Source organism: Pseudophryne corroboree, chromosome 2 (genome assembly GCF_028390025.1).
Source record: "Pseudophryne corroboree isolate aPseCor3 chromosome 2, aPseCor3.hap2, whole genome shotgun sequence".
NCBI lineage: Eukaryota > Metazoa > Chordata > Amphibia > Anura > Myobatrachidae > Pseudophryne > Pseudophryne corroboree.
In genome coordinates this window covers 394,791,925-394,805,816 of record NC_086445.1, presented here as the reverse complement: position 1 = coordinate 394,805,816, position 13,892 = coordinate 394,791,925, and the positions used below count along the sequence as shown (strand labels likewise).

The window sequence follows — 13,892 nt, the reverse complement described above, 5'->3', positions numbered from 1 at the left end:
GGCTATGATGTATAACTGACTCTGAGTTGTACACAATTTATATTTAGTCATAGCACACATCATACACTAACGGCCTGAGTCTGAGTTACACAAGTGTACATCTGTGGACAGACATTGCAATTTGTAGCAAACTCTGCATGTGTTGGATCCTGTATACACAATTTAGAGCAATTACAGGCAATGCAGAGCCATACAGATCTCAGTGGTGTCTCCTCTTGCAGGGGGTGTAACTGGTAGGCAGCTGGGAGTTTGCATTGGTATAAGAGTGCATGGGTAAAGCTTGGGCACTTAGATGGAACTACAGGCTAGTCACAGTTGTGCACATGCAGAGATCTGTCCGATTTCAGAGGGGTCACTTGCACCAAGGATAGGGCTGGTGCACATAGTGATAACAGCTACTTTCAACAGTGAAAGGATGGGGGTGGTGCAGTCACTCAGATGTGGCTGGCTCTAAATACCGAAGGATATTTGTTTTTTGTTTTCAGAGTATGAATTTTACAGCGTATAAAATATATCCCTTGTTGACATACAGATGGAGCCCTGCTCATCTATCCCTTTAATAGGATTAACTGAGCCAGTGCTGTCGGACTCAATCCCCTGCTGTATTGTTCTCTCTGTATTGTATTGCAGCTGAGAACAATAGATGAAAGGCTAAGAAACCTTGCTTATATTTTGAAGGGGTCGCGCTATAGAACCAAATGAATATATCCACACCGGTCTCAATTTAAAATATTTATTAATAAAAGCATGAGCATATAAACATATAACATGTAATAAGTAAGACCAGGTGTAATGACAACACCCTCTGATATACCAATGATTTACAAAGTTAATATAATAAAATAAGAAGTAGACAATAAGATTATTTTCAATAGTGTTTAAATGTCTAACTTTACTACATGTAATTACATGTGCTTAATTGTAGAAACGTCCAGATTGACAGAGGTTGATCCAAAAGTTTAATGGGAAACTGAAATTCCCCATGGCTTGATTTTGAGATTTTGTGAGACAGAGTGAGTTCGGTTACCTGTGGCCGGTTGAATTTGCTATATACGGGTACTTGGACAAAATAATAATGACTTTTGAATTTTTAAGCCGGGCAAAAATCAAGCCTAGGAGAATTTTAGTTTCCCATTAAACTTTTGGATCAACCTCTGTCAATCTGGACGTTTCTACAATTAAGCACATGTAATTACATGTAGTAAAGTTGGACATTTAAACACTATCGAAAATAATCTTATTGTCTAGTTATTTTATTATATTAACTTTGTAAATCATTGGTATATCAGAGGGTGTTGTCATTACACCTGGTCTTACTTATTACATGTTATATGTTTATATGCTCATGCTTTTATTAATAAATATTTTAAATTGAGACCAGTGTGGATATATTCAATTGGTTCTATAGCGCGACCCCTTCAAAATATAATCTTGGTTCTTTCTTTTGAAGCCAACATAGACAGGCTTCTGGGGACAGACGAAATAGAACCATTTATATATAAAAATACAAATTTATACGGTCACAAGGTGACAGGTTTCAGAAAACGTTATTTATTTATATTAGTTTGCGCCATCAGGTATTTATTCTTTTGAGTTAATAAACCTTGGTGCAGCTAGGCGCACCAGAGAAGGCTAGATGAGCGAGGCTCCATCTCTACCGGGGTGTAGTATGGTATGCCGGCGGGCTCCCGGCGGCCAGGATACCAGCGCCGGAATCCCGACGGCCGGCATACCGACAGCTGGGCGAGCACAAATGAGCCCCTTGCGGGCTCGCTGCGGGAACTGTGTGCTATCTATTCTCCCTCCAGGGGGGTCGTGGACCCCCAAGAGGGAGAAAAGGTGTCGGCATGCCGGCGCTGGTATACTGTGCGCCGGGATCCCAACAGCCGGCAAACTGAAGACCACCCCTCTACCTCACATGCTATGTATTAACTTTCTGCCATACATTGTGCTAAGTATATTCTTTTGGTGCCTTGTAGTTTGTCATGTTTAACATATTTTTACTAAGATTTATCCATTTATCATAATGTTATAAAATAGGACGTTTCTATGGAGAGTAAAATTCTATGTACCCTCTTCAAGGATTAATGAAAATAAAGTGTTTCATTAAAATATTGTATGCAAAATAAGAGAAAACATTACGGTCAATGAGTAATCAGATGGCATAGGAATGCATGCACATTCTTAGATCCATTAAGTCACAAATTAAGGCTGTGATAAACTAAACATAAAATTCCTAAACGATATATAGTATAATATTTTTCTTACGGTTTTCATCAGTTACTTGAATGACACTTAAGCTGGTAACAGAGATTCTTTCTTAATCACTAAAATAAAATCTGCAAGGAAGTCATTACTGTATTCCTTCCAACTGTAGATTAGTTCTTTATTTAATGTTCTAATCAGGAAAAGATTTGAGTGCAAATTCGCTAGCAGTTGATGAAGTATGTAAATCTCCTTACAGCACTCAAAATCACTAGGTATTATTCTGACCCTAAAGCCATTACGATTTATTAATAAAATGAACTGTACGGATCGCTTGGTGTGTTTCATTTCATGAAACTTAAATGCAAAAATGTGTCTATAGTACCTTCTATGTTGTATGTTCCTTATCTTTCCAGCTAATACAAATACATCTGGATCTTCATATGACACCTCTTCCAGTTTAATGAGAGAATAAACAGCTCTGTGACTTGCTTCCAGAAGTAAATTAATTTGGGTACTTAATGGCAAAATTAATTTCCTTGTAATGTAAGAACATGACCATATAACACAGTCTGTCTTTGCAGCATCACATACTGTATTAGGTATATTCTGCTGATGTCTGAGATGTTTAAATTGGAATTACTGTCTTTGATCCTTGTAGCACTAATGGCATGCCAAAGTATCCTGGTAACGGAGATAAACCAATCAGTTACAGTACCTCTAAAGGCCAGTACACACGGGCTGAGCTGTGTGCTGAGCCATCTATCACAGACTGCTCAGCACACATCTCTCCCCCGTTCAGCACACAGCGCGATGTGTGCTGAGCGAGGGGGGGAGGACCTCTCATTTCACCCAGCAGGTAAAATGAGCGATGTGCTAGATTGTGCCTGCATGCAGGCCAATCTAGCACCGGCGACAGCGACGCGCGGGTCCGCGCACCGCTATCGCTGTGGGGCACACAAACCAATAAACTTACCAATTGACTTACAAACCAATGAAAAATGAATAATAATAATAAAAATTACTATATTCCCAATGAGAGTTAAAAAATCTTATGCCGCTTACGCATGGTGCAATGGTCGATGTTGATTGTATTGTATCCGGAGGCATGAACCTCTGATATAGTCAATATCGACCCTGCCTGCATACACCATTTTTCCCTGCGATGCCGATCCTGCAGGACCGCGCATCGGCATCACAAGGTTTGTAGGACTCTTAACACTAACAATTATCTTATCTTAAATCTAAAGTCCGGTATAGTATATAGTCCCCTATTTGACCAGCACTTCACTTCAACAATTATGTACCTGGGTGCCTTCCCATGCTCCAATGGAACCTCACTAGGGTGGTCATTCCGAGTTGTTCGGTCGTTTCCGTTTTTCGCAATGCAGCGATTTGGTGTAAAATGCGCATGCGCTAAGTTATTTAACACAAAACTTAGTAGATTTGCTGGTGTTTGTGCGGCGCTTTTCAGTCGCACTGCTGATCGGTGACTGATTGACAGGAAAGGGGCATTTCTGGGAGGTAACTGAGCGTTTTCCGGGAGTGTGCTAAAAAACGCAGGCGTGCCAGGTAAAAACGCAGGAGTGGCTGGAGAAACGGGGGAGTGGCTGGCCGAACGCAGTGACGTCAAACCAGGAACTAAACGGACCGAGCTGATCGCAATCTAGGAGTAGGTCTGGAGCTACTCAGAAACTGCATGAAAATTTTTTGTAGCAATTCTGCTACTCTTTCGTTCGCAATTCTGCTAAGCTAAGATACACTCCCAGAGGGCGGCTGCCTAGCATTTGCAATGCTGCTAAAAGCAGCTAGCGAGCGAATAACTCGGAATGACCACCTAGATGCAGAAAATAACGAGCAGCACTCCCTGGGTTTAAACAAAGATGCAGCGACACAAGCCTTTTAAGTCATCAATGACTTAAAAGGCTTGTGTGGCTGCATCTTTGTTTAAACCCGGGAAGTGCCGCTCGTTATTTCCTGCATATATATATATATATATATATACACACACACACACACACACACACACACACACACACTTTTTACTTACTTTAACTAGGAACCAAATTAAACTTTGTACTATGGGGGTAATTCCAAGTTGATCGCAGCAGGAATTTTGTTAGCAGTTGGGCAAAACCATGTGCACTGCAGGGAGGCAGATATAACATGTGCAGAGAGAGTCAGATTTGGGTGGGTTATTTTATTTCTGTGCAGGGTAAATACTGGCTGCTTTATTTTTACACTGCAAATTAGATTGCAGATTGAACTCACCACACCCAAATCTAACTCTCCCTGCACATGGTAAATCTGCCTCCCCTGCAGTGCACATGGTTTTGGCCAACTGCTAACAAAATTCCTGCTGCGATCAACTTGGAATTGCCCCCTATATTACCATAAAACATGTATCCACATTTAGATTGTAAATATCAGAATTTTTAGTTAAATACATGGAGCCTAAAAGGTTGTAGAATCAATAACTAATAGTTATTCTGTTCATTTATGGAAACTATTCATTTTACTGGCACACCGCATGTTATGCAATAGGGATATTGACGCAGCTAAGCAGCTTTTACTTGGAATCTACATTTATTTCACAACAAAAAACACAATCAATGGTGACATTCAGTTCAGTGAGAGGCTGTTCATTTAGCGTGTTCTTACCTTCACTCTCACTTTGCTTGCTGCTAACAGGTATCAGTATTTTCAGCTGCTCTAGTAGATCAATTTTCTGATTTTCAAGGTCTCTTTCTTCCTCGTCTAATTTACATTTGTCTTGAGAAGCGACTTCTGTTAGTTTTTTAAGGTATTCCTGTATCACCTGGTTAAGAAGAAATATAGAACAATATGAAAACATTCAGTATACCGGTTGTTGGGATCCCGGTGCACAGTATACCGGGATCCCAACAACCGACAACCGGATGGCCGGAATCCCGACAACCGGCATACCAACACCTTTTCTCCCTCTTGGGGGTTCACGACTTCCCTGGAGGGAGAATAGATAGCTGTATAACATCAATATATATGATCAGAGGTTAGAAAACCTGCTGCACTATGGCTGTTATTGAACCCCAAAACCTTTTGGGAGTTGTACTTCTTCACTGGTGGTACACAGATTGCTTATCGACGATCTAGTAATACCAATTACAGCAAGATAAGAAGATCATATGAAAATGGCAGCTACAAAAATGCTGAACAACTATAATACCCAAATATATATTTAGCAAACATCTCCATAAATGTGAAAGAAAAATTTGGATTTTAATGACCAAGCTTCAATATCAAGTAGGAGTTATACAATATTGTAACTTTAACGTTGTGGACACCATTGTACTTTATTTAGTGAGTAACCCTTGCCTATATCCAAATGAAGCTATTTTGTCAGCTGAACTAATACTTGAGAATTCATCCAATCAATTGACTTTTTTGACATAAAAAGCAATGATGTTCCAGATAGGCAGAGGCAGACGCGGGGTAGTCGGGTGCGTGTTGGCGGCATTGCGGCGGTGCTGGGGGGGTGCGGTCTGGACAACGGAGGCATGTTCAGACCATTGCTGGGGCAGGTCGTGGCAGCAGCGTGAGGTCACACGCAGCTGCCATAGCCAAAAACATGGCGGGTAGCCGCCTGCCTTCGCAGCTAGGCTGCAGGTGCGAGTAGCTGTAAGTGGAACATAAAAGAAAATAAATTAAGAGACTTAGGAAAAAAAAAGTATCCAACTTGTATAGGTGTTGGCCATAGCAATCGATCAGATTTATTTATCTATTACAATCAGTGGTGGATTTGCCTATGGGCTGCAAGACTGAATCCCCCCGCCCCTCTCCCAGTAACATCCTCTACCTCAGCTCAATGTCAGTGAACCAGATGCAGTCCATGACTGCGCAGACTTCACTGTGACTGGTAGTGACTTCCTATTGGAAGGTCTACCTGTCGGGTATAGACACAACTGGCAGTCTCATTGGGAGGTGCCTTCTCCCTCTGGACTGCCAGACTGGGCTGTGATAAGCAGAGAGCGTGCTTCCAATAGGAAGCCACTCCCTGCAGTCCATAGAAGCTGGTGTTTTGCTCATGCACAGTTCGGAAGCCGCTTGTGCACATGCGCCGGTACTGGCGACTGACCGTCTCCTCCACTCCTCACAGGCACGGGTAGCAGCAACCCCCTACTACAAGCAGGTAGGAGCCGCCACTGATTACATTATTTAAAATTATAGCTAGACTCTGTTTGGTTTCTATAGGCAACACCGACCCGTAGGGGTCTATTAAATCAAATGATTTATGACTAATGCCTGTTTGCCTATTTACCAAAGCCCCCCTATCGGTGAGGACTATCACTGCAGTAGCCTTCACTGCTGGACTCTTGTTATGGTTCCCCATGCAAAGAACTGCTGCACACCTTGCACCAATATGTACGGTAATTAAAAAATCTGCACTGGCTAAAAGCGGCAGCTACTCACCTGTCTGGCTAAAGGGACTGGCCGATCTCCTCCCTGGCTCTGACCTCCGAACAGTGGCGTAACTATAAAGGGTACAAGGGATGCATTTGCTGTGGGGCCTAGCAAGCAATCCCACTACACCCTTTAAAAAAAATGTTTTTAAATAAGTACTGCCGCGCTCTGGGTTCGGGGTAAGCAGCATCACTGGGGGCATCTGTGTATCTGGCACTACTGGGGGCACCTGTGTATCTGGCACTACTGGAGACATATATGCACTGTGGGGGCATCTGTGTGTCTGGCACTACTCGGGGCACATAATGTGTATCTGGCACTGTGGGCATATTATGTGTATCTCGCACAGTGGGGGCATATTATGTGTATCTGGCACTGCACTACTGGGGGGTATATGTGTATCTGGTACTATTTGGGGCATATGTGTATCTGTCACTGGACTACTGGGGTTATTATGTGTATCTGGCACTCTACTGGGATCATTACGTGTATCTGGCACTTTACTGGAACGTTATGTGTATCTGGCACTATACTGGGGACATTATGTGTAAGGAACACTACAGCTGCTAATTATGTGTGTATAAGAGGGGGTGAAAATATATATATATTTATAGTCTGATAATATAAAGTTGCGAGGCCACGCCCACTTTCCCAGGAGGGCGTGCACCATCGTCCTCTCTCTCACTCTCTCTGACACTATCCCCCTCTCTCTGACAGTGTCTCTCTCGCTCTCTTTCTTTCTTTCTCCCTGACACTGTCTGTCTCTCTATCGTTCTCTCTCTCACTGACACCCTCTATCTCCCTGAAACTCACTCACTCTCTCTTACTCCCCTCTCCCTCCCTCCCTGGCACACTGTCTCTCACTCCCGCTTGCATCCCTCCCTCTCTCTTGCTCCTCCTCCCTTTCTCTCTCTGACACCCTCTCTCTCCCCTCTCATCCCTTTCTCCCTGACACCTCTCTCTCTTGCTTCACTCTCTCCTTCTCTCATTGCTTCTTTTTTTCATGAAACCCAATTTCTCGCTCCTCTCTCTTTTTCTGTATCCCCCACATGACACCCTCCTTGTCTCTCGCTCTCCTCTCTCTTCTGCCCCCCCTAAGGGGCTTTGTAGTTATCATGGTGGGAGGGGGGCCTTTTCAAGACTTTGCTATGGGGCCCACAAAGTTCTAGTTACGCCCCTGCCTCCTGGTGATTGATGGCTGATGTCACTGGGAGGTGGGGCTAAAGTCTTGTGTCAGTGGGAGGTGTGGCTTAAGTATGGGGGTGGGGCTTAAGTAGAGCAATGGTACAGAACAGGCTGACTCCTAGGGACAGCATTGGCTGCCCTAATAGCTGTGGAGTGGCTTTCCACAGGAAGTATTTTCTCTGCATGGCAGTCCGGAAAACACCTCCCTCTGAGACTGCTGCCTGGCTGTGATTAGCAGGGAGTGTTTCCAATGGAAAGTCGCTGCCACTGCTAGACAGTCCCTGAAAGTAGCAGGTTTTACTGGGGAGGGGGGTGTGCAGTACTGCAGCCCACAGGTAAATTCTGCCATTGCTGGCTAATGTGTTTTCTGGCACTCACCTCTTGTTTCTCTTTTTGTTCTTTTTGGTGTTGGGCAATCTGTAGGCCTAAATCTTCCAGCTTCTTGCTAATGTTTTTCCTTGGAGACTGTCTGCCTGCAGAGAATCTACAATTAGTGTCAATAAACATGGTCATAGGAGATTGATGTTCTATTCATCTATTCCTTTGTATAAAAATATTTATTTAAAATTTATTTTGCTTTGATTTAAGTACAACAGCAGTATAATCCACAAACTCACTCACACACTGCTATCAAAAGACCTTAAAAATTTACAAAATGTTTAAAAAAAAAAGTGACATTGAGTTTACATCCCGGCCTGTATGGCAGCTACTATAGCTGACAGAGTTGAGCATCATTTTCCATTCATTCATAAAACAAGCAAACACTGGGAAAACAAATATCAATTAACATAATTGGATGTCAAACACCTTTTTCTTCACTATTAAACATAAGGAGAAATTTCACAAGTTAATACTATGACCATGGATGCAGGGTTGCTTGGGGGTCAGTCTATTAATGTTTCCTTATTCCGTTGCAGTATTGTCATTGTCTGGAGTTTTCTTATAACAGATATAGCAGGTAACGGATGAGTAATGCTAGGCCAAAGCAAAATTCTATCTGGGCAATAAAAGCACCTTGTGTTTCTAAAATACCTATATTGCTGTCTTCTCAATGATCCAATTAGCAGTGTAGTAAACATGTATTGTGCACAACTTACTATATAATGTGTGTCAGGAGAGGGGGCTGGGGTGGTGGGGGAGGTTGGGCTGGACTCAGGAACAGATGGGAGTGGTTTGGGTGATCTTTGGCAGGTTCCACTCTTCAGGATTTCAGTGCGGTTATATTTCCCTTCCCTGTCCGATTCATTTTTGCATTTTCCTTTTCATCTTTTCACACAATGTTAAGGGCATTAATAAAATGATTGTGTCATGTGTGAATGGCTTACAGAAGGAACTCATTTCCTTATGTAAATTCATCCATTAGTAGTTTATTGTTACCCCAGCTTTCTGTCCCCATTGTCAATTTCCTTAAATACCCATGAGCAGGTAATAAAGACAGAATTAATAATGGGCAGCACGGTGGTGTAATAGTTAGCATTAATGCATCATAGTACTGAGGTCTTGGGTTCGAGTCCCACCCTGGCCCTAACTGTGTGGAGTTTGTAAATTCTTCCCCTGCTAGCGTGGATTTCCTCCAGGTATTTTGGTTTTCTCCCACACTCCGAAAATATACAGGTAGGTTAATGGCTCACAACAATACATTTAACCCTAGTGTGTGCATCGGGTAGGGAACATAGGCCCTCATTCCGAGTTGATCGCACCAAGCAACTTTTTGATTCTGGTACGATCAACTAATCTCCACCTGTGGTGGAATGTATTTTAGCATAGCAGGGCTGCGAACGCTTGTGCAGCCCTGCTATGCTAAAAAAGTTTCACACGAAACAAGACTAGGCCTAGACCTACTAACCCTGTGCGACGGATCCAGCGATGCAGATCCCGGCTTTGACGTCAGACATCCGCCCTCCGTTTGCCTGGACACGCCTGCGTTTTTCTTACCACTCCCCGAAAACATCTGGAAACGGTGAGTATCTGCCCTGGAACACCTCCCGCCTGTCCATCTTCTTGCGATCGCCGCTGCAATCACATTTGTCGCTGGAGGCTTCGTTGCCCGGCGACGATCAACGCTAGGCAACGACGCGCGTGCGCAATCCATCCGCCACGCATGCGCATTTCCAACCCGTTCGCACCGCAGCGAAGAACTGCAGCGTGCGAATGGGTCAGAATGACCCCCATAGATTGTAGCTCCACTGGGGCAGGAACTAATGTGAATGGGTAAATATTCTCAGTACAGCGCTGCAGAATATGTTTGCGCTATATAAATTACTGGTAATAAATAATGTCTCCAAATGTAATGCTTCTTGTACATTCTGCTTTATCTATAGACATATCAGTCAGTATAACTCCACACATCTGCATATTTTCCCATTTCCAGCAGTAGCAAAGCTTCTGCTATTAATGTAAACCTGTGAGGCAGTTCAGCTTTTTTCCTACAGTAGATATAATTTAGTGATGAAATGTGACAATGGAGGTTATCTGAGATATGAGCCTTAAAAATGGGCAGAGTGTGGTAATGCCGCTCCTGGATTCAACTGAAATAAATTATGCAGAAGACAAAAGTAGCACAGTGAGAACAGAATACGTGACTCTTTAGCTGGCAGGCTGTATATTGGTTATGTTGTGTCAATATCACATTTAGGCGTATATAATGCTTTTAATGACAGATTTGTTTATTTAAGATATGTGCTGAAACACGGAGCCCAAATTGTAGAATGTAAGAAAGTACAGTATGTATCTAATTTACACATTCTAAAATTTAACTAAAAAATATCCATTCTAAGCCTACACATTATTTGATTTAATTATTTATTAGAATACACACAAGTTACCTTTATATATGTATTAGTATCTGTAAATAATACTGTCAGTGGTGCTTAAAGATGTCATTTCATTTGCAAGAAGCATAAGAATATCAGTAGTGAATATCTAACAAACCAGCAACATCATACATGGTATTATAAAAAATAAAAAAAACACTCATTATGATTAATTACGTTTTCCTTTAGTAGGGAAGTATTTACAGATCTTCCTTATTTTGTTAAAGGAAGACTATCCAATTTTGTATTTATGTCATTTCTGATTCCCTTGAAGGGACTATATTTATCTAGCTAGAGGGATTGAGCTGATTGGATAAGTGCCTCTAATTTATCAGCAGAAGCTTGGGGTGACATCAGCTGCTCTACTGTGTGAGAGAGGAGAGCAGATATTCTGCAAAGTGATCACAGTAGTATCCAATATCAGTTAGTATGATGCCATGTACAGAATGGCTTGATGTTCTACATAGCATAGTCTAGGATCTGTGCTGGGCTACAGAATTTTCCATTCTTTATCCACAGTAGCTTATTATTTATGTTTGGAGAGGAGAACGCAGACATGAGAAAAGCAGTCATCATTTGTCATACTGTTACAGGGGAAATGTACCTTATTTGTCAATGATAACCATCTTATACTAGAGCAACCTTGTAACAGTCAAACAGCCATTTTGCACTAAATAACAGTATTAAAGAAGCACACAGTATATGTAGATTGATTAGAACGGCACACACATAATATACCAGATTTACAATGAGGACAATGGTTTGATATGCTTTATTATAGCTCCAAAATAGATTACAAAAATACACCACATATACAAAACATACAATACTTTACACACAGCTTTTCTTATACATCTTTCTGTTATTTATTTGTAAAGGGACAATATACTATATTATATACTGTATTGCAAGCAAGCTGCAATGTGCTTCTATAGTTTAAGGAAGTGTACCAACCACAGGGCAAGCATGCTAGAGGCAAGTGAAGCAAACTGGTGACTGATGAAATGTTAATCTGAATCAAAGACGGGGACTCAGTATTGATGCTGCTGTGCATGTGTAACAGTCAGGATTGCTGAGAGGAGGGAAGGGGTACTAATTACCCAGGCCCGGCTTATTAGAGGGGCCTAGCAGGGGACTGAGTTATCACATTGCTTGTGCCCCCCTGGATTTGGCCCTGACTGAGGGGCTCACTGCGTCCCCTGTTCGTCGCACTTCACTGTGCTACAAATACCTTTTCTTCTTCTTTTTTCCAGGGGGTGTGTGGCCATGAGTCCTGCGATTAGGTTACGCCCACAAAATATTAACCAGGCCTGGCAGAGCTGTCTACAGCACTGGTCCCAGTCACACAGCAGATGTTTTGCAAATGTTAGTGCAGTACACATTTGGACGCAGGGTCTTTGAATTGTAGTGGGTGTTCCCGGGAAGTGCCTAAACTAATGCAGTTGTGTCAGTGAATGTGGCTGCACCCAAAGACATTAAACCGCTCACATAGAGGGCCATAATCACTTGGAAAAATTTCACCTGCTATAGACATAACTGCGCCAAAAGAAGCAGCTGCGTCCGAGGCCCACCACAGTAACCATAGAATGTCTCAGAAAACTAATAATAACAGTAATAAGAGCCCTCCTAGCATGAGAACTGCCTTGCTATTCTTATTGTTCAGCACAGAAAACAAGGTTTTATTAAGTATGACTTCTACATTTAATTTCAGAAACAAACAGAATGACATTTCCTGGGAACTGCATTACAACAACTGGCCACGTTATAGGACAGTACAAAGGGCTACAGTATGTAGATGAAACAAATCACATGCAGAATGTAACCCTCATAGCACTGTGTACATATGGTGCAAGACACATAAGACTGCATTCTACATCACACTTACAGCATACTTCCTAACTGTCCCGATTTTCCTGCAGGTGGGAGGCTCCTGTACATGGCCACAGCGTCTATTCACGGGAGACAGAAGGTCTGGGGGCATGCCAGCAGCTCACAGAGCACTGGGCATGCTCCCTCACTGACAGAAAACAGGGGCGTGGCTCGCGATCACGGCACTCCCACAAAGCCACGACGCCTTTTGTGTAGGCCGCGCCCAGGAGTCCCTCCTGTTTCACTCCAAATGTTGGGAGGTATGCTTAGAGGTAAACTTACTAAGGTGGGAGTTTTTTAGAACTGCCGATGTTGCTCTTAGCAACCAATCAGATACTACTTAACATTTATCTAGCTGCTTTTAGAAGATAATTGTTTGCTATGGGCAACATCACTAGTTCTAATAAAAACTCCCACTTTAGTAAATTTACCCCTTTAAGTCAATGTAAACCACAGCAATAAGATATGCACAGTTTCTGTGAATTCCCAAACACATAGAATAGGGTTAATTGTTGAAATTGTCCAGTGAGCAATAAAGTAATACATATCAAGGGGTATTATCACCTTATTATGTTACATGTTATTATTAGGGGTCATTACTGTGACTGGCAGCACTTGGAAGTAATGGTAAGTGTCCTGGGAATCTCACAGCTACCATGCTGTCTATATATGACACTGACCCATCCCAACAAGACTAAGACATCTATGTTACCACCATCAGTGCCAATAACTTCCCTGTATTGAAGGCATACTGTATGTAGGACGGCTTCCTCTATCTGTCCTCTGATGCATGAAATAGAATAACACAATGGAATATATAACATAAGTTTAGCAGTAATAAGGAAAAAGGAAATTATGTTTTTGAAAAAGAATATGTTGGCTGGTTTCTTCCTGCAATGTATTCTATGGATAGCATTTTGATGATGAGGTAACCAAATCCTATAAAATCTATATTTGGTATTTTATGTCACTTTCCAAATTATGCAAATCTGGCACGGGGGCTCTTAAATGCTCAGTATAGTCATGTGACTTTGGGCCTGATTCAGACGGGGGCAAAAGTAAAAACATCTGGAGTAAGTACCCAATGCTTTACTTATGCACATGTCCAAGATGCATTGCGCATGATTCGCGATGTTTACCGCCGGATGACACAGATTGGAACTGCATGTAAAGTCATGCAGTTCTGATAGGCGTTCCTGGGCGGTGACACCAGCAGGTACTGCAGCTGATACTGCTTAGCTGATACTGCAGGTACTGCAGCTGATACTGCTTAGCTGATACTGCTTAGCTGATACTGCTGGAACTGATACTGCAGGTACTGCAGCTGATGCTGCTTAGCTGATACTGCAGATACTGCAGCGGATACTGTTTAGCTGATAC

At 42.3% G+C, this 13,892-nt stretch overlaps 1 protein-coding gene across 4 annotated transcripts in view; it reads right to left on the bottom strand.

Moving 5' to 3' along the window:
* Nucleotides 1-13,892, bottom strand: part of VWA3B (von Willebrand factor A domain containing 3B) — a 340,688-nt gene that overhangs the window by 37,295 nt on the left and 289,501 nt on the right. For 3 of the 4 annotated variants that reach the window (XM_063953326.1, XM_063953324.1, XM_063953325.1), the window contains exons 28-29: nucleotides 8,209-8,303; nucleotides 4,867-5,023 (exon numbers count right to left, since the gene is read on the bottom strand). In XM_063953326.1, the coding sequence (XP_063809396.1) occupies nucleotides 4,867-5,023; nucleotides 8,209-8,303 (252 nt within the window). Of the gene's footprint in view, nucleotides 1-2,568; nucleotides 2,890-4,866; nucleotides 5,024-8,208; nucleotides 8,304-13,892 lie in introns of those variants that run through there. The other variant, XM_063953327.1, reaches the window with a different exon arrangement.